General features: G+C 38.0%; 1 protein-coding gene across 1 annotated transcript; it reads left to right on the forward strand.

Moving 5' to 3' along the window:
• Positions 1 to 7,674: 7,674 nt before the first annotated feature.
• Positions 7,675 to 20,812, forward strand: LOC140234840 (uncharacterized). Its single transcript, XM_072314884.1, has 7 exons — positions 7,675 to 8,085; positions 13,045 to 13,338; positions 14,499 to 14,676; positions 15,264 to 15,368; positions 15,796 to 15,980; positions 18,263 to 18,509; positions 19,823 to 20,812. The coding sequence occupies exons 1-7, from the start codon at positions 7,873 to 7,875 to the stop codon at positions 20,125 to 20,127; spliced, it is 1,527 nt and encodes a 508-aa protein (XP_072170985.1). The 5' UTR covers positions 7,675 to 7,872; the 3' UTR covers positions 20,128 to 20,812.
• Positions 20,813 to 22,042: the final 1,230 nt, after the last annotated feature.

A 22,042-nucleotide genomic window follows, 5' to 3' on the forward strand; every position in this document is an offset into this window, starting at 1 on the left:
AAGTACAACATGTATTGTAGTCATGAAAATAAGTCATGAAAGAGGAGTGTACTTTGCAATACAATATATTATTCCCAAGACAATCTGCAGGGAGGGATGTGAGGCAGTAATATTGAATGTCCTCCTTAATTATCTTAATTACGTCACATCACGGAATACGGGATATATTCAGTGGTTGATTGACCAATGAGAGTACAGAGATCACTAAAAGATAAAATATATTATTCCCAAGACAATCTGCAGGGAGGGATGTGAGGCAGTAATAATGAATGTCCTCCTTAATTTACATACAATGTATTGACATTTCTTCTATCATATAAAACATTTTGTTTGACTTAGCTCAATAGGTCGAACAATCAATCAACACTGAAAAGTTGAACAAAGCATGGTATTGTGCATTGTACATATACAATGTACAGCTGTATTTCACACTACTGTATCACCATCACCCAAAGACATTGAACGACAAAGTCACACCTCTGCACTCCTTGGTGTGGATAGGAAGTGCCAAAGAGCATTCACACTGCAAATCACAAACTGTTCATACCAACATTAGAAAGCAATTCGTAATGATCAACAAGGAGCACTGCTAAGCTATAAACTATGCCATTAAGCAAAAAATTTTATTACACCTGCATACATGTACCTGGTGTAAACATACTGTAGATCATACACAGTCAACTCGTGTAAATTGTTTACAGAAGAGCAACAGCTACAAATAGATTGCATGTCATCAAAGTATGGATTGATTTCTTCCTGGGTTAAAAATAGTGTACCGGTACTGGACATACCAGAAAGAAAACTTGGTTATCGAATCTGCAAAACTGATTTCTTCACATACAGTGCATCCCCGTTTTAACAACATGGTTACAGATGTAATATGAAATTCTTGTCGAACAAAGCAAAAATTCAGGTCTCGACTTTACCATCTGTTCATGTACAATACGTTGCATCTTCACATACATTGCTGTCTGGCTACGACGAGGTAAAGCAAAAGAAAACCACCTGTCCCGCCGACTTTGCTATAACAGGAGTACACTGTACATGTATGTGTCCTGGAGGCAAGGACTTGAGTGTCAATCAACCTTGCTTAAAGGTAAAATATAGTTCTGGTACGCCTGCAGAATTGTTGAATTTCGCTCCAATGAACACATATGCCTAAGAACTGCGTTGAACAAAGCTGTAATAACAAGATATTCGTTGGGTAACGAAAATACAAAATGTAACCAAAAAGGTTTGCCGGAGTCGCGATCTCGTAATGGGGTCAGGTTAACTCAAGACTTGGGGGACAACTCAGCTTCGCTTTGACGGCAGGGTCGAGTTGTCCCTCTGGATTGTACAGTGAACTTGTACAATGGGAGTGCTTTGCGTTCTGGCTGGTCACAGTTATGGGCCGAGTTGATACAACGCACGCATCAAAGAACCTCTTTGGCGCCTACAAAATGAATGTGCACCTACATGTATGTATAAAATATGGTGATCACGAACTGTGTGTAAATTGTCTGAAATGGGGCCAAGCTGTCCCCAACACCAAGTTAGCCTGGATCATTCTGGAATAAAAGTCGGTCAATTTTTTATTTCAAAATACATGTACTCCAAAACAATTCATCATCCCGGCAAATCGCGTCAGCCAGGTAAATTACTTGGTAGACTCTTTCGATATACATTGCAAGCAAATATGAAATGCTGCAAGACAGGTTCTCAAACCCTTACCAGAACTGTGTTTTCACTTAGAATCGACCTCGCATAAGTTGAATCATGCATGTCTTCTTCTCTTTATATTCCGTTGATTTTTATCCCTCATAAGTCACATTTTCTCAAAGTCGAAGCTATTTTTTCAGTCCAAACAGATTCAACTTAAGCAAGGTTGACTGTACATGTATGTCTAAACTTCTAAAATTCTAAAATAATGTACCTGTGAGTAAATCAAACAGACACACACACTACATTTATCAGCAGTGGCAGATCACGGGGGTTCAGGGGTTTAAATCCCCCCCCCCCCCCCCCCCCCCCCCCCCCCCCCGCCGGCACCTTGGGCTTCTTATTGCTGAAGCGTGAAGCGGCACCAACAAGTTTGAACACCTTTTCATTCCTTTCTTTTTTTTTTTTTTTGCTTGTCATGCCAAACTTAACCCCTCCAGCAAAAAGTAAGATCTGCCCCTAATCACAATGCATACTGCCCTTCCAAAGTTCATCTTCAGTTTAAGTTACACATCTGTACACCACAGAAAACATGAAATCAGTTTACACATCTACTTTGTCCATTATTTTCCATGGATCTCCACATTATTTTCACTCAGCTTCTTAAAATGTAACGGACCGAAGCTCACTGCTACAAGTTGTCATGGTGATTTTGATTTCTCCTTCATGTCGCAGCAACATCAGTCATAATGTTCCCACAATCCTTCAGTTCTTTATGGCAAGAGCTGTATTTTTGTTGCATGTAGAAGTACTCCACTCCAGGTAACCTGGATGATTATTACCAGCATGCAGCACAGGCTGTGGTGAACAGGAGACTTGCAGAGTGAAGATGGCTTTTCAGCAGATTATCCTGACTTGCACAACGTGGATCAAGAGGAAAACCCTGTCAGAAACACATATACACAGAGTCATAAGAAATATTTCCTTCATTCACAAATTACAGTAGGGCAATTCCATAAATTTGTCAACCAGAGGGTCAATTTTTCAAAATGAAATAATCAGCACGAATTATATATCATTTTGATGGGAATTGTTCAAACTGTTCAAAAATGTAAATTAGAAATACACTTAACCAAGGTCAAGGTCACAGGAGTGATTTCAATGAAGCCATTTAACAACTGCTCTGGAACCACTTTTATAATCCACTATTTCATTTGATATTTTTTGTGAAGGAAAAGGAAACTTTTCAACTCACTACATCATTAAGTATGAAGGTAATGAATCACTTTTTCCATATCCATAGGGTAGAGAATGTGAAAGTGACAATTTATGTTGTTTTCTTTACTTTTATTTTATGCATTATTTCAATGTACGTCCGAAACAAAAAAACACCTTTTTTTAATCTTACATAAAAACTTGAATGCCAACAAACTGCAAAATCTCAATGCAAAGCAAGTTTTTGTTGCTTTTCAAATGTGTAACTGTAGAATTTTGTAATTATCTCTAATTAATGAAAAAATATGTGTTCGGACGTACACTTTTTTATGTACGTCCGAAACAACTTTTATGTACGTCCGAAACACTTTTCATGTTGACTTCTTACTGTGCTCTGGAAGCCATTGAAAACAATCCCATTGAGCTTACATGTTTAAGGAATACATTTCTGTGTCTAATCCTCTTAAATACATAGGTTTATAATATTCAATAAAATGTTGATTATTCATTAAACAAATTCTGTCCATGTATGTGTGTATACAAACAAGTTAGGCTGAACAGAAAGAGCGGTCTGAAGTTGATACTGTGGAATGTATGAAAACCACCAAGAGTAGGGAATGGTCATATCAACATTCTGGGACATTCTTTTAATAGACAATGTGTCTTTACAAGGACAGATATTGATTACTTGCTTACTTACATAGAGCAGAGAAGGTGGCTTGTTGTATGAAATACCCTCCTATTTTGGCCAAGACTGAGTATTTCAGCTTCTTATCACCTTGCGTTAACAATGCAATACTAACAAAGTACTGTTTACTACCATTTTTGTCAGCTGGTGTTTACAATCCTAATCCTGTGACTTGAAGTTATCATCTGCATCTTCATGCATTTTGATTACAGATTACAAAATATGGACACACAACCTGCAATCTAGACAACAGTACCTTGTACATGTATGACCTAAGACCTCATAGACATACAATGTTCAATTCACTTCAGTTAGTTCCTAAACCTTAATTGTCAATTTTCTTGACAAAGCTATGATATATTTATCTTCTTTCAAAATCGGTTTCATGGTCTACTGTAGTATCTACAGTGTATGATGTCATATCATATCTTGATTTAATGATTTAATTCAATGCTGCACACTGGCACTGGTCCGATGGTCCAGGACAAGTAAAACTTTCTGTCGGACCAGTAATTTTTTTAAAGGAATGGACCAGTAAAAGATGGAAAAACTGGGTACCTACTGGTCTGACAGACCAGTTTGACCAGTAGAAAAAATGGGTAAATGTGCAGCCCTGTCTAATTTGTGATTTATCTTCATGCACTCTAATCATTCATTTGAAAATTACAGACTAATGTTGCTGCCGAAGGAGTACTGGAGCAGGTCATGCCATAAATATGATTATGATAGTGTTAGTGATTTATAATAATAATGATAAATATTTCAGAGTGAATAAGATTTTTCCATATAATAAATTATGCAACAAAAATACACTGCATAGAGCCCAGTAGCAGGTACTCAGTAACATTTCACTATTAAAAATCTAATATCTAAAAACAACATCAAAAGTCCTTTGATTACCAGAATATTCCAAGCCTAATGCAAAACTGTCCAGTGATATGTTACTTTCTTCATACAGTATACATTACCATGCATGTTTCTGTGAGCTTGACCTCACAAAAAAGGAACCCAAAATATTTAAATTACAGTAGATTAACACTGAATGTTGTGTTTAATATGTAAATCACTCATAAATTGAATGTGACCATGCAAGTTTTGCTTTGCTCTTTTCATTGAAAGTTCAGAGAGTTTTGAGAACAGAGTAAAATTTTCTGGTCCAATTCATGTACTTACTGTTGAATCAACATGAAGTAATCAGCAAATGGTTTCCTTTGATTAATTTTTTTCTATAATTGTTGAAGTCCTTGTTTACTAAGTACTGCAATAGACTAGGGTTTAATTCTAATATTGGCAAAACAGGGCTATTTTTTATACTCTTCTTTGCCATAAGATGGCAAAATAAAATAGCTTTGACTTGCCCATGAACAATATCCATTGTGTCAGGATTACTCTACTGTTGTCTGTAAAAAAAAAAAAAAAAAAAGAAAAATATTGTTTTGCCACCATGGTATACATAGGACATGTAACAGATATCTAGTCAGTATGTTACAGTTATTGGCTACTATATGTAAATCTTTCGATTTTCCACAAATTTTATTTTTCTTTCTGTTTGTGAATAAATACATCTGGTAGTGTACTTCGTTGACCGTACGTTATTTTGTACCTTGATCACATTGTGAAAAAAAAAAAATAAACAGAAATACAGCTGTATAATGTTTCTATAATTAAAATAGTAATTGGTTACCTACAGTTTGCAACACATGTGTTTCTGTTGTTCTGGCCAGTTAGTTTTTAGGCTGTATTTTGTGTTATAATCACAAAGTTTGTTATTAGAATTCTATACATGTACACTTGTACGTACATATCATGCCTGAATATTGTTACATGTATTAAGGCAACTGATAATGCACAGACCCTATGTATACAGTAGTTTTCATGTTCTGACTCTCTTTTATTCATTTACACTGGTAATGCTGACATGATAGACAAGTGCTATCATCTGAGAAGGCCCTAGGATGAGTAATAGTTATGTAACAAATGTCTTTTTGCATTTATTAGAAGTGTTGTTGAGGGCGTACATAGTGTACGTCCGAAACGGCGGTCGTGTACGTCCGAAACTGTACGTCCGAAACAAAAAACAAACATAAGATTTCCATGTTAATTGTTTAAATTGCTAATTCTTTTTACATTTCTACATCATTTCACATCTACTTTAAGTGATATAATGTGAATTTTTAGAAAAATATTGCATACTTCACAGAACTTTGTGACTGAACTTATGAAGTCAGAAAATTCACTTTTTCTGTGTACGTCCGAACACATGCTATCTTTTAATCATTCCAAGGTCACTGAGGTCTTGACAAACTTTTTTCATAGTTAATTGTTTTCTACTGACCATTTGTCATATCATGGCTAAAAAAAAGTTTCATATTCTCAATCTTTGTATCTTTGGCAGCTTAATAATGTGTTCAAAATGTACGTCCGAATTTATGGAATTGCCCAGTAAGAAACACAAATCAAACACTGTTAACATGAATGCTGATTATTGCAGGGAATCATTCAGGTAGGGGTGGCAGACTAGTACTTAGTAGTAGTGTCAATTAATTTCATTTATGTATGTTTTTGTCTTCAGTCTGCAAAAAGGCTGCCATTACATGAAGAAAAAAAAAAGATAATCTGTCAGCCCAGAAAGAACACTGAATAGATATCTGATACGTCATTTGTTGCAAAACATAGAACCCTAGTCTTAAAATTTTATAACACCGTTAGACAGCAGTGTGGTAGAGAGACAGTAAATTTACATTTGCTACGGCCTAGAACTAGGCCTACCTAGCTTTCCGATTTCAGGTTTCTATGCTTTCAGTAATTTCTTACAACTGTAGCCGATGTCACTACAAAATCTAATTGTACTACAACACTACAGTACACGTAAATGTATTTGTTAAACAAATGTATACCAGTGCTTACCAGCACATGATTATTTTAGTCTGTGCCCACAATAAACCGATTAGGCCCTACTACCATTACTGAAGAAATATCCAACACAACTGACAGTAGTTGGGACTACACATTATCCCGTGAACAGGACAACTGATGTCTGCGAGTGTCCGATAATACTTACATTTTGTGGCCACTCTAATGACCCCCTTGATGCTCTCTCAGGTTCTGAAAACGATTGGCAATAGTTAGTGTCGTATCGATGAATCTTTCCACGCAGTTGACGAGACACGTCTCAGTTTTACTGTCCAACTTCGAGCTAGGTTTATCGACACATTTGTCCCAGCACGAATCCGTAAAACTATGGACCTGCTGTTGGAATTTCGCCTTTTGAGTTTCCATCGCGATGAACTCTTTCAGCTCAGAATCCACTGCTCCCTCAATGTTCCCTCCTCCTGGCGCACTGTTACCGAAATTCATTTTTGAAAATACAGATTTATTCCCGATGGGCAAACTCGAAGAAAGATTTCTCAAGCCTCCGTGCTCCCCAGTCAGACACGTGTGTGTACAACAGCGGCAATCGCAATGCGTAATACCAGTATGCAATGGGCGATGCAGATGATGATTATTGCATCACATACTTTGCATCGATTCAAATTCAAAGTCGCCGTAATAATGTAATCGATTAACTTCAGAACGATCTTCTCTGCACTCGGCTTGTCTGTGCAAAATGTACATTGTACAGTACTAGTAATGAATGATTCAAATTGTGGAGATGCATGCAAACATGTTTGAAAAAGTACTTTCACTTTCTACATCTAATATGATATTTTTTTAATCTGTTCGTTTCTGTGGTTCTTACCATCTTTCTATCCTTTCTATTGTAGGCCTTTACTATCTCCTTTCGAGCTTCAATGGAACAAAATGCATTTTTCGGTGTTTTTTTTATTTTTTTATGGCAAATAACAGTGGGTTCGACCTCAGTCTGAGCATGGAGAAAAACAAAATTCACCAGTCTTTCAGGGCTAACTTCTAACATCGAAAATCGTTTAGGGTAGCTATGATTCTGAACAAGTGGAATGAGCGGGATCAACCCAATGAAATGCGCCTTGGTGATCACACGTCACAAAGAAAACGCGTAGAGCCATTTAATTACTGCGCATGTCCGCCTTACCTGGTAACCACACTGTGACCTGCTACAAAGACGAATCACAACACAGTACTTTAATGTACTAGTTAGTAGGAAGTGAACATTTTACATATAATTTACTTTGATACTATACAATCGCGGTTTCACTTTATCCAAATGGTTGTCGTTTTTGCAATCAGAGAGTTTGATATTAATGTTACAACCGAACGGCAAAGACAGACAAATAGATTGATTAAACACAACAAAGGGGCTACTAGCAATCAATTCTCATCACACTGAAACAAATCTACACTTCATCAAAATGGAAGACGACGAAACCGCCTTCAACAATGACGACGAAGACATCCGGATTATAATGAATCCGGAGTTGCGAAAGAGGCGGATGGCAGCCGCCGACGAAGGACTAGAAATCGGGAGCAAGTTCCAGGATGAGGCAGAAAGGTACCCGTCTGCAGAAGAGGGGCTTGACGAGGAAGGGATGAGAAGTGGCAATGCTGAGGAGAAGGAAGAAAAGGTCCGTATCAATTACTGATTGCAGCAGAGCAGTGAGGTGTTAGGGAGGGAGGGTTTTGTACCCATGTTCCGTGCCACCCAGAAGTTACGCGCTCGATCGCATTTCTATTTAACCCATTTCATACGGAAACCTGGTGGCCTGCGTATTAAGTCTATGGGCACTTCAGTATCCATAACAGGGCCGGCGGACGTTTTCAAAAGTGTGAGGCCCACTTCCGGGTTTCATGAGCTAACAAGCAAAAAAACAAAAACAAAAACAAAAACAAAAGAAAAGAAAGGTCCTCAGCTCATCTCTCCCCTTCCCGTTCCGGGTTTTTTCAGCTGACAAGCAAAAAAAAAAAAAAAAAAAAAAAAAAAAAAAAAAAAAAATTATAATAATGATAATGAATAAAATAAAATAAAAAATAAGAAATAAAAAATAAATAAAAAATAAAGGTCTTCAGTGGACAAACCGCGCTCACACTTCAAGATCTCTATCTATTTCTGTTAGTGCCACTTACGTACTTCCGGGTCCAAAAAAAAAAAATGTGGGGGCCCAAAGTGATGACACCTTATGTATTCCTTTGTATGGTGCACAAAAGGTGTGGGGGCCCGAGCCCCCACGGCCCGAGCCCCCACTGCCCGAGCCCCCACGGCCCGAGCCCCCACGGCCCCCACGGTTCCGCCGGCCATGCATAATATGTATCATTCCTCATTCACAACAAACCGAGCACTGCAGCGTGCAGTAGGCTTTGTCGTGATATATGTATGATTAAAGTATAGTATTCAGTTATTTATATTATATTTAGCAGCAGTTATTAGTGTGTATGGAATGTATGGGAACAAGACACGCTTTCATAAATCAGTAAAGAAACAAAAATGTACTTCTGTAAGTGTAAAATACTATTAAGCACGCGGAATCACGCATTATCCAATGTAATCCGCAAAATTTCACATATTAGGTACTAAACCTGGCAAACAAAATTATGCCCAAAATGTGTCCTTAAGATGGTGCAATGCTAACTTTTTATGCGATACAAAATATGTTCTTTTTGTTTCCTCTTTTTAGTTCCGGGTATTGATAACAAGAAGATTTAAAGAAAAGGATTTGTTTCTGAACATATAACCAAAATATTCCACACACGGTCTCAGCATTTCTTCTGAAATTTATCTTATAATGGTTAAAAGCAAGAACCTCTTATTTGGTCTCCATATCAAAACTCTATTAATGGAAGAGCGACTTGGCGCATGGAACATCAAAGCAAGCATGATAATACGAACATCAAGTATATGAATTAAGTTTTATGTAATAAAGATTGGGTTGAAAAAGATATTATTCATGTTAAACAGTTGATAGAAAATGAATCATGGAAAAATCATGAACAAATATATGAAATAATGAATTAGAATTTTTTGTTAATATCGTTTCAATACGAAAAAATTAAAAAAGCATTGCCACAAGTGTGGTTTGATTATCTTGTGTAAAAGGCAATGTACCCGAGATGTTTCGTGTAATAAAGAATTGTTTCAGATAAATACTGGGGATATAATTGAATTGATAGCTCTAAAAACAAAACAGTTTTATTTGTTGTTGCTGGATGAAAAGAAATCTTAGTTAAGTATGATATATTTTTGGACAAAAACATTGCATATACCTCCAAAATTTGATTGGAAAGTGTTGTTTGATTTCAAGTTTGGAAAGTTATTTAATAATATGGTAAAGCAATACAGTTTTAAGTTATTACATAATATTACCATTTAAAGAAAATTTAGTAAAATGGAAAATTATGTCTGATATGATTTGTAGGAAATGCAGCGAAGCTGAATCTATTTGGCATGTTATGTTATATTGCCCAGATACAAAGTTATATTGGGAAAAAATATCAAATTTTATATGCGCTTATTTTCATATTGATATCACTGATAATGGACGAATGATATTAACAGGATTTAATGTAAGAGATAAATCTTTGATGTTGCTGAATTTGATATTAGTTTTTGCCCAATATACGATTTTTCGTTTGTATATACTTAGCAATTATACAACAAAAGCAACGAATGTTTACGCACTATTGACAGATTTTAGAACGGAGCTCATTATGAATTTGAAATTTTTGGTTAAAAAAAAAGCTACTTGATTTCACGAAAAGGCAACTTTGTGAATTGGAGCAGAAGTTGTATCATAAAAATTATATTTGATTACCTGTGGATGCACAAATTAATATAATATAATTAATACATTCAGGGAATATTTTGGATATAATTCATTTGAAGTATACTTTCAACAAAGGAATCGAAATTTATGTGATGATATGATTTTGACAATTAATTGTTCGCACCCTTATTTTCTATGTTCGTACATCCTGCTCTCTTTATGTCTTTGTGAACTTTTTTAGATATTTGAAATGAAATAAAGTTCCTCGAAGGAGGATAAAGAAAAAAAAAGCAATTAGAATTTTAGCATTCAATTGTCATGCTACAAAATCTACGAATAAATTCATACTAATCAGAGATTTCACTCCTTCTCTAACACCTCCCTGAGTAAAGTTATGGATCTGCTTTTGAAGTTTATCAAATCCAGCATATTATTGCACACTGGTGAAGGAAGATACATTTGTACTCACGATTAAGACATAGAAAATGACATCAGATAAGACATAGACGATAATGTTAGACATATAGGCTCAAAATCTGGTCTTTAATTCTTGTGCTGATAACATAATGTATGACTAAGTGTATATAGCAAAAAAAAAAAAAAAAAAAAGCTGCTGAAAACTGCTTATCCAATAGCGGCGAGCTAATGGAGTGAAATGGAGTCAAAAGGGGCCTGAGCTTTCGATCCTATGGCAGAATCTTACATACAGCAGGGACAAAGGGACCGCAATCACATAAGGACTACACACAACAAGAACAGTCAGGGGAGGGCTAGGGACACAATCATAACAAAGAAAACAAAAGGGGAGGGTTAGAGGTCACGGACAAGGAGCCCAACAGGTAAAGGGAGGGGCATTAAAGGATTCAACCTTTCAAGGATAAGGATGAATTATAGGGAGGCAACATCAAACAAGATGAGGAACAGCATAGGGAAATACTGTGTGTCTGCTGTATAATTATAATGATGATGATAATAATAATGGTTACATCTCGTTATTCCGAAGGTTCGTTATTCCGAAGGCTCTTTAGTCCGAAGATTCGTTATTCCGAAGGTTCGTTTATAATAATGTAAAATACGTACATTATTGTGAAATTATTGTGAAAAGTGAAATATACTGAGTGTCTGCTGTACGATACTTGTTGGGGTTACAGATACTATGGTAAGGTTGGTATATAGGGTTGGTATTGCCGGTAGTAAGGCATAGATAAAGCCCAGATTGATTTTGGCACCAGACTGAGGCTCAATGTTTTGCTGATTAATTATTTTTACTTGCTGCTGTGCTGGAGTTACAGGGGCCGTTTTCTCGGGTTCGTTCGGGATTTGGTTCGGGATTTGGTGGATGCGTGTGGTTCCTGGGCGTTGGTGTGGGTGGTGTGTATGTGTGGTTGTTCATGTGATGTGTGTCTATGTGTGTCTATGGGTGTCTATGGGTGTGTCTATGGGCGTGAGCGTTTTTGCTGCACGTCCACTCATGGCGACCATTAGAGAGAATTCCGCCCGACCATCCGGGGGTTGCATCTCTTTTATTGACTTCTTGGTGTTCTGCATGAATGGTTCCCAAAGTAGTCTAGTCTTTTCTCACCAGCCGCTTTCTCTAAAATCTCGACTGGATAGCGCGTCAAAAATAGTACAACCTAATTATAATAGGTGATTTGAAAAAGACTTGCAAGTGGAAGATCAAATTCTTTGTTGTCTGGATGAAGTGTCAACAATCAGGTAGAACCTAGCCACACAATAATGAATTAACCCCTTATCGAAACCACAATCTGAGTTCCATTTATTCTGTATACAATAAGTTGTGAATTTCGATGGCAGTTCCTATACACTTTAGAGACCTTGCCCGTCGCTGAAAAGGAATCTTGACACCAAGCATTCTTCCAGTGAGGTCGAGACTTGAAGTTCAAAGACTGCATGGGTTGGACAATAGATAATTCAAGCCCGGTTTTTCTATACGGATTGCGTCATAATGCCACCGTTTAGTGTCGATCGAGGCCAGTGCGAACAGACGACAAAAGATTGCGAAGATTTCGCGATCTTAAACTTCGCGATCTTAAACTTCTCGATCTTGTGCCAGTGTGACCGCGGCTAGTGAATATGCCTTTCTCTGGGATAACAGAAAACACCATTGAGATGAAAGGTTATATAAAATACACAAGAAGTGTTATCAAAATAATGAAATCACGACATGAACAGATTGGGGGCGCTGTGGCATAGTGGATAAGACTCTCGACCCCCGATCGGAGGACCCGAGTTCGAATCCCGCCCAGTGCTTACGTTCTTGAACAAGATGTTTGTACCCACCATGTCCCTCTCGACCCTGGTGTATAAGCAGATAAGTGGGTACCTGGCAACGTAGGGTATAATGGCAGAGCCCTCTGGTAGAGCGGTGGCAACACTGAGGGGGCTACCGTGAGTAATAAGACCGTACTTGTTATTTATTGTTATCATTGTTCATTATTATCATTATTTTTATTATTATTATTATTATTATTATTATTATCATCATCATCATCATCATTATTACAGATATCACTCATTCATGACACACGTCACACGCATTTATTACACACTCCGTCACATACATTCTCTCTAGCTCACAAGCTTTCTTACCTAAGCACGCGCACCAACACACGAACATACACCTATAGACACACACACACACACACACACACACACACACACACAAACAAACGCACACGCCCACACACACCACACATTACCAACATCTACTCGTATGTATACAAACTAGCAAAGTGACTCTCATTACTATCGTATGTTTTTGTGTTTTGTTTTGTGTCTTTTTTTACCATTATTGGTCACACGTAGGAAAAGGGGCGCACGCCACTCCAGCGGTTTCGCGCCATCGCCAACACGGTGAAGCACAACCTAAAGTGGGCCAAGATGTTGTCCACCCAGGAGGAAGAGTCCAAGTCTTTCACTGTCCGCCAGACCGAGGGCGAGGCCGACAACACCCTCACCTTCGACGTCAGTGCCTTCAAGTCCAACGTCCAGTCGATGGGATCAAGATCGCTTCCGCACAGGGCCAAGAAGATCATGCGGAAGAACTCATGGGAGCGGACGCCTGAGGAGCTCAGTTATCTCTTCGGCTTTGTGGACAGGGTACGAGCTTCTTCTCGATGGATTCTTTTCATTTCTTTTCTTGCTGTAGATGTATTTTGATCGAGACGTCATGTCGGCTGATGCGCCCCCCATATCTTTAGTCTAATGCTTCGACTCCTTGTTTTGCTTGATTTTGATTACATGTGATTAGTCGCGAGACTTTTGTAGAGCTGAGCATAATTGAAGAGCTTGCTTCCAAAAGGCGCTAAATCCATCATTTTCAATGGATTTAGTGCCTTTTGGAAGCAAGCTCTTCAATTATAATGATAGGCTTTGAATTCTCGTTTGTCGTTCGACATCTCGTCATTTACTTTTGTATCATGGTAAATGAGACTGTGTAAAACAGAAATTATTCACCCGATACAAAGAGGAGACAGATATTTCATTAAAAAAGTGTCTTTCTATAAAAATCTAAAAAAAAAAAAAAATCATCAAAATCATCCAGCTTTGAAGTTGCTACAGCAGATATAAAATTATACAGCAGATAAAAATCATACCATGCCCTTTATTCATAACGAATGTATATGCACGGGATAGAACCATTATGAATTTTGAACACGATAAGTTATATTGTATTTACATTGGAAACAGCTATCTAAATAATTGTTTAAAAACGGATCAATTTATGCGTCTTCATATCAAACATCAGAGTAGTTGAATAAGAATTTTAAATGAAATCATCCTTCACTCTTTTCATGTGCTCATGCAAACCTAACTTTGACTAACATCTGATTAATATACTGACTATTTTCTTGCAGACAAGTTTCTGCATTTATTTCAAAATAAATATTAACAAACATTATATAATGATATAAAATGACAAAAATCATCAAGTCATAAACAAATTATACAGTGAAGACTAACATAAACAGTTCGTTGGAAAACCTTGTTTGACAAGATAAATATAAAATGAATTTACGCAGACCACGAGACTTATTAACTGTTGCACCTAAAGGTTATCTTTATAACTTTCTCCTCTTTGTGATCTATCTAACCACAATTCCAAAATTCCACAAATTTATCAATTATGTAAATGCAATTAAACTATGGGATTCATCGCAGATCTGTACGCAGATTAAAACGTTCACGCTTATTTTACGTATTTTATATTATAATTTTCTTCTCAATACACCTATTTTCTGTATGTTACTATATCATAGCTAAAATGCTTCGACCGATATTCGTCAACGATCAGACACGTGCTCGTGGGCGTGATCTACTACGATACCTTCGAAGAAGGTCGCGTCATCGTGAGACAGGGCCACCCCGGACTCGCCTTCTACTTCATCCTGTCGGGTTCCGTCATCATCGAAATCACGGAGACCGATAAACGAACCGGTGAGCGATGCCGAATGTTGTTGCGTCCACCGCATTTCATCTCGGATATAGACGAGACATAAAATGCCGCAAAGAGCACTTTCTCCCTTTCATAAAGAGGAAGAGGGGAGGTGGGTCGAGATGTAATCTTTGAAAATTTTTGTGTTATGAACTCTGCTCTGCAAAAAATAATATTGTGTTATCATGATGGTCTGTCTAAATGCACCGAGTCATGTTTAACCATGAGCATGCACAAACTTAGCGAATCTCAAAGGACGAAATCCTAAGCTGATATTGATGCTGATAATATAAGCATTAATCGTATTGTTTTCTTTTGTTTTGCTTTGTTTTGTTTTTCTTGTCATCGATGTAATGGGTCTGCTTTCATCAGACTTGTGAGAGGTTATACTGGGCATGAAATATTATGAAGATAAACAGACAAGATGGCCCAAAATTGGAACGCTATCAAGGTAATTATAATTGTCAATAAGTATGCATTTGGTTATGATAATGATTTGGTTGTCGTTTACAGTGATATTATTGTTGTTGGCATGTTGTTTTTATTTTATTTGTGTACTTGTATGTTTGTTGTGCGTTTTCATTTTAAGGAGAAACAAATACCCGGAGGATGGGGGAGACGCACTCTGGGGCAAGTTTTGGCGAGTTGGCCCTCTTACATGGCACGAAAAGAACAGCCACGATTCGATGTAAAGGTAAAGTGATTTTTTTTTTAAATCATTATTGTTGAGTTTTGATTCATGCTCTCTTTTTGTGCCAGTGGTATATTAGCCATTGCTCTTTCGTTAACGTCTTGAAAGAATAGACTAATCAGATTTCTCACTGTGTATAGGGCCAGGGGTAAAGTCCTGAAAGCGATGAATGGATTTTCTCTCTTACGATCTGTTTATAACTGATGTGTCTGATCGCCACATTGCTCTCTAAGCCCACTTTGATATTTCCTCATTGGATGAACATCTTGTTACTTTGACACTCAATAAGCACATAATACACACGCACACACTCACACATAAACAGTCACAAACAAAATCACACAAACACGTTTTCCAGCCTTTGTTACAACGTTGTGTTTATATCACCTCAAAAATATTAATGATAGATTGATAATCTCGCTTCCTCTAGAGGACTCGGAATTCCTGCGCATCGACAAACCAGATTTCGACATGGTTCTGCGCAGGAGCTACCAGCAGGAGTGGGATTCACGGATGAATGCCCTCCGCTCCATACAGACGTTCAATGATTGGACGGAAGAGGAGCTGCGTTCAACCAATGACAGATCGAAGGTGATCGAATACCAACCAAACAGTGTGAGTCTCCACCCACTTAATTTCAAATGGTCGCGGTTTTTTTTTTTTCCACAAGTTTAAAGGGATTATACAGTTTTGGTTAACTTTATGCGAGATGATTAGAAACCAATTATGAAATATTGAAGAACATACAATTTAAGAGGAGTTAAAAGTTTATTTGATGGAATCGGGCCTGAAATGGCTGAGATATCAACAAAGACAGTAAAAGCAAAGTGGGTCCTAATGAAAAGTGGGTCCCACATTTTATTACGACCTCTTCATTTTTGGATATCTAAGCCATTTATTCAAAAAACGAATATCCATCAAATAAACTTTGAAGTCCTCTTAGAATTGTATGCTCTTTAATATTTCCTGACAGGTTTCTCATTATGATATAATGACAAATAAAAAAAAAGTTGGAAACCTGAAGTCCCTTTTCAAACAAAACTATACCATCCCTTTAACACAGTTATAATAGACTCTAGATTTTACAGAAGATGAGGGACAATGTTTCTTCTCGCTATTATTGTTTTTACACACTTTGTTATAATCACACCGAGGCAACTAGAATGTAACTTGATTTCTGTCGGTAATACAATAATAAACACCTTTTTTTTGCAACTGATTGACAAATTGCCCTACATCGACGTAAATAGGCACTGAATTGATCAGTGTTTTTTTAGTAGTAGCCATGATAAAAAATCATGGGCGTACATACTCGAGCAGGATTTGAACCCACGACCTCCTGATCACCGGACAGGCGTCATCTCCACTAGACCACCGAGCTTTCGCCCGAAAGCAAGTGTTGGTTCTAATCCTTATAGCATGCAGCGGGTACTGCTTTGTTATTCAAATTCATGATTTTCTTCCGTCGAGATGTTTTCATTGCAACTGATTGACAAATTGCCCTGCATCGACGTAAATAGGCACTGAATTGATCAGTGTTTTTTTTTAGTAGTAGCCATGATAAAAAATCATGGGCGTACATACTCGAGCAGGATTTGAACCCACGACCTCCTGATCACCGGACAGGCGTCATCTCCACTAGACCACCGAGCTTTCGCCCGAAAGCAAGTGTTGGTTCTAATCCTTATAGCATGCAGCGGGTACTGCTTTGTTATTCAAATTCATGATTTTCTTCCGTCGAGATGTTTTCATTGCAACTGATTGACAAATTGCCCTACATCGACGTAAATAGGCACTGAATTGATCAGTGTTTTTTTTTTTTTTTTAGTAGTAGCCATGATAAAAAATCATGGGCGTACATACTCGAGCAGGATTTGAACCCACGACCTCCTGATCACCGGACAGGCGTCATCTCCACTAGACCACCGAGCTTTCGCCCGAAAGCAAGTGTTGGTTCTAATCCTTATAGCATGCAGCGGGTACTGCTTTGTTATTCAAATTCATGATTTTCTTCCGTCGCGATGTTTTCATTGCAACTGATTGACAAATTGCCCTACATCGACGTAAATAGGCACTGAATTGATCAGTGTTTTTTTTAGTAGTAGCCATGATAAAAAATCATGGGCGTACATACTCGGTGGTCTAGTGGAGATGACGCCTGTCCGGTGATCAGGAGGTCGTGGGTTCAAATCCTGCTCGAGTATGTACGCCCATGATTTTTTATCATGGCTACTACTAAAAAAAAAACACTGATCAATTCAGTGCCTATTTACGTCGATGTAGGGCAATTTGTCAATCAGTTGCAATGAAAACATCTCGACGGAAGAAAATCATGAATTTGAATAACAAAGCAGTACCCGCTGCATGCTATAAGGATTAGAACCAACACTTGCTTTCGGGCGAAAGCTCGGTGGTCTAGTGGAGATGACGCCTGTCCGGTGATCAGGAGGTCGTGGGTTCAAATCCTGCTCGAGTATGTACGCCCATGATTTTTTATCATGGCTACTACTAAAAAAAAAAAACACTGATCAATTCAGTGCCTATTTACGTCGATGTAGGGCAATTTGTCAATCAGTTGCAATGAAAACATCTCGACGGAAGAAAATCATGAATTTGAAAAACACCTTTTTTTTCTGCAAGCAAGATCGGAACCTTTTGAAAACACATTCACAAAAAATAAATCAAGTCGCCATTTGTATGCTTCAAAGAAGAAGCCCCGTCTAAAAAAAAAAAAAAAAAAAAAAAAAAGTAAAAATAACTGATAGTCACTATCAAAGACTGACTCTTTGGTCACTACTTACACTCTTTCATCAGGTCTTTTAGCTGATGTCATGGATAGATGTACATGTATGTAAAGATCTACCACCACGAAACATGTTTTCCCTTCACCTACTCAGGTGATACTCAGCAATATTGTAGGAGCTCCCGATCATATCTACTTCATTCACTCTGGAGATGTGAAGATTGTTCGTGAAGTCGTGCTGCTCGAGAACCGACTCCCGTTCGGTCGGGTCAAGCTCACCCCTCCACCTCTCATGGCCGATCGCGACGTTGCTCCCGACTTCAAGCCCGAGAAGTACCAGCGACTGGTCCGCAAGCTCCTGCACATCGCCACCATCGGCAAAGGGAACTTCTTCGGCGTAGGTTCGTAAAAGCGACAAGCTGTACCTCTAGCCGATATGATTATTGTTTAATTCGATTTTCCTTATTATTCTTCTAATGTTCATGGAAACTCTTTCCATACAAAGCTGATAACAAAATCCTCGCTAAAACTTTTTTTTTTTTTCATTTGGTCCCAATGAAACACGTTCCTCTGATTTCACATTTTTTTTTTTTTTAAAGCTGCCGATATAATTCATTTAATCTGTACTGTCAAACAGAAATATCTTATTTATTCCAATAAAATAAAATCACGTTAGAAGTGTTGATCTATATAAGTGATGTTTTTGGCTTATTTTTCATGAACGTTATATTCTCCATTTTTGTTACAGCCTCGTGATTTGCTATCCTCATTTAATGTCTATTAAACAATAAATTGCCAAGTGTCTTTTGATACATTACAGTGAAAAGGAATGCAGGCATTATGCCCAGAGAGGGTCCAAATTAGTCGCTGGATCTGTCTCTCAGAAACCCAAACATTCCATAATAATTATCACTCAGTTCTCCCAGGAACACTTGACAACTCTAATGGAAAGTCCAAAAAAAGTTCAAAGTATAGAAAACATTTCCCTTTTGGAATAAAAATCTGACAATAACGTTGAATAAGGTGAAGTAGGCCGATTTGAAACCAGCCATAGGCTGAAGGTAATTATCATTTATTGGAGGATGGGGCAGCCTTGATAGTACATGTAAGTGAAAAGTTTTGCAATGACCAAGTGGTGGGTGGGATCAGAAAGGGGTAATGATCGAGTTGCTACTTTGTTTTCTTTGTGTTGTTTTGTTTGTCATGTGATATGCATTTATGCTTATTTTGTTTCTGTCTTACGCTGAAGCTCATTTCCATTAAGTGGGGTGCTCAAATTGGTACAGAACATCACCAAACTCATTGAAATCAAAATCAAGCCTTCTGCGAAGGTAATGTTGGGACTAATAAATTTAGCTCGACTACCATTTTACTGCATGCACATGTGTTTTAAGCTCCAACATATCACATCAAAATCAATAGCTCACATTTAGCTCCTATTGGGGACCCATTCATATTCGTGGATAGGGGCATTGCAGTTGGAGTGTCTCTCTCGGAGACAGAAGTGCTATGGCAAGACTCGAACCCTTGATTCTCTCGTTCTAAGAGCAGTGCGTAATCCACAGGGCCGCAAAATCACCACTTTACAACGTCTTGGTCTTAAGAGACCTGATAAAGCAAACATTGTCAAACTTCTGTGCAGTTGTTACTGTGTCTATCTGCCTAAGTGTTACATTGTTTATATACTTTCTGTCTTTTTCCCATCTTTCGAAAGGTGAGGACCTGCGCAAGACACACCTCATCGCCATCAATAAGGTGGAGTGCATCCTGGTGTCCAGGGTAGCCTTCATGCGGCACCAGCGGGGCAAGTGTCTGGGACCGATGAAGACCGAGGTAGAAGAGCTTTCCCCTACCTACGAGGAGACCTTCTCCAGCTACCTCGTTGACAAGAGATGGCGCGCTTACAAGCGCAACCTGGTGAAGGAGTTGGCCAGCAGACGACACATCCCCAACAACACAACCATCGAAGACGTACCCCTCATCTTACGGCGGGAAAACTCTCAATCCACGTCGAAGTAATCTAAAATGATACGGGCAATAGCGCCACGAGCTTCCTCGAATGGCTTTCGTGCAATATAACTTGCTCTATGATTGTTCGAAATCATTCCACCAAAATGTGGACGTCGTATGAGAACTGGCACTTAGAAGATTGATAGAAAACTGCAGACGTATTTCAACGAGGGCAAGATTTGTCATGGCAAAGAAGACAAAATCCTTATCTGCTCTGGGTTTGTTCTGATCTCATACTGGTTATATAAACTATAAGAGGTCTGTACAGGGGATTAAATTCGAACTCAATCATGTCAGGCATAACATTTGTTTATGAAGCTGAAAGCGTAACTGATTGCGCATTTTTATGTAAGATGTGATGAAAGATTGATTCTATTTTTGTTTTCATTTATTCATTTCTTTTTTTTACGAAACATCATATGGCACATCGATCTTTCATATCTTCATTCACTTCTGATTGATAAATACCCTTTCTCCGGATGAGGCAAGTATCACATTACTCTATAAATAACTCTTTAGCAGATGTCCAACTCCATACGTGGGCTTGATAACAAGAAAAAATTGAATATAGGTGAATTAGTTGATTCATCAGGTCTCAATGTTTTTTGGAGGTACGGCTCGACTGCACCCATACTTCTGAACCAATCGCATTTTAAACAAAACATAATAAAGAAAATACGTCTTTTCATGACTTCTTCCACTCCGCTTTTCACTGTCTTTTATTACAAATCTTAAAATGGAACATTTATAATATGTGTCGCATATACAGCATGTCACGTGACAAATACAGTCATATTCAATTCACTATTTTGACGCAAACTGAGATCAAACTGAGATAATGGAAAGCGAGCATTTTACCTAATCGTTTGCTATACATGCAGGTAGGATATAAATATTTTGTTCAACAATGGGTGTGAGATATATTTGTACAATCATTGTATACTCCTTTAAAGGGGATGGGTAGTAACTGATCAGTGGGAATCAGTGGGAATGCTGGGGGATGATTGTTCCAATCCTTGTGGGATTCATTTAAGAGTACATTATATATCTATCGTTGTGTGAAAATTGTTTGCTTCAGAATGGTCTCATATTCAAGTAATGCCTGTACAGTGACGGGGTAACCTGGAAACATAAACCTGCACATTACTTGAATATGATACCATTCTGAAGCAGATAATTTTCACACAATAATAGATATAAATAGTGTACTCTTAAATGAATCCCACAGGACTGGAACAATCATCCCCCAGCATTCCCACTAATTCCCACTGATCAGTTACTAGCCATCCCCTTTAAACAATGCAGCAGATTAAATATCTCGGAAACAAACGAATAGACTCATCTCCACAATTATCAAAAGTTTATGCTCCCCTTCCCTTGCGAGAGCTTGCAAGGGTCGGTAAATATCCATGTTTGGCTGGACAGATATGGATGACTATTGCATTCTGCTTGCATTCTAATATTTATCCTTTCTGTCTTTGACGAAGCAATCTGAAGTATCGTAGATGCAGTATAATTCATATTATTTAACCGTGGCTTGATGCAATAAATGCATAAACCCTGGCTTAATGCAATAAACACGACGGCATGACATTTTGTACAACAGCTGCCTTCAGTGTAGACTGACTCATGCGTAACTTTCCATGGAGTCAACGAGCTGACACAGGGAATTCGTGACGCATACGTTATCACGTGGGCAACAAATATTCACGAAGGCAAGTTATCAAGAAAGGGAATTCAGAAATCTCGTTTATTATAATTCAAAGTGATATCGTAGCAAAACACAGGAATTTCAAGAGCCAGTGCGCCAAACGAAATCATAAAATACACCGTGCATGTATTCATGGCTGGAGTAGGAAAAAATAATATGCCGTGACAAATTGATACACTACAAATATCTCACTAACTCCTTTGTGCATGTAGA

This window comes from Diadema setosum, chromosome 11, assembly GCF_964275005.1.
Source record: "Diadema setosum chromosome 11, eeDiaSeto1, whole genome shotgun sequence".
Classification (NCBI taxonomy): Eukaryota; Metazoa; Echinodermata; class Echinoidea; order Diadematoida; family Diadematidae; genus Diadema; species Diadema setosum.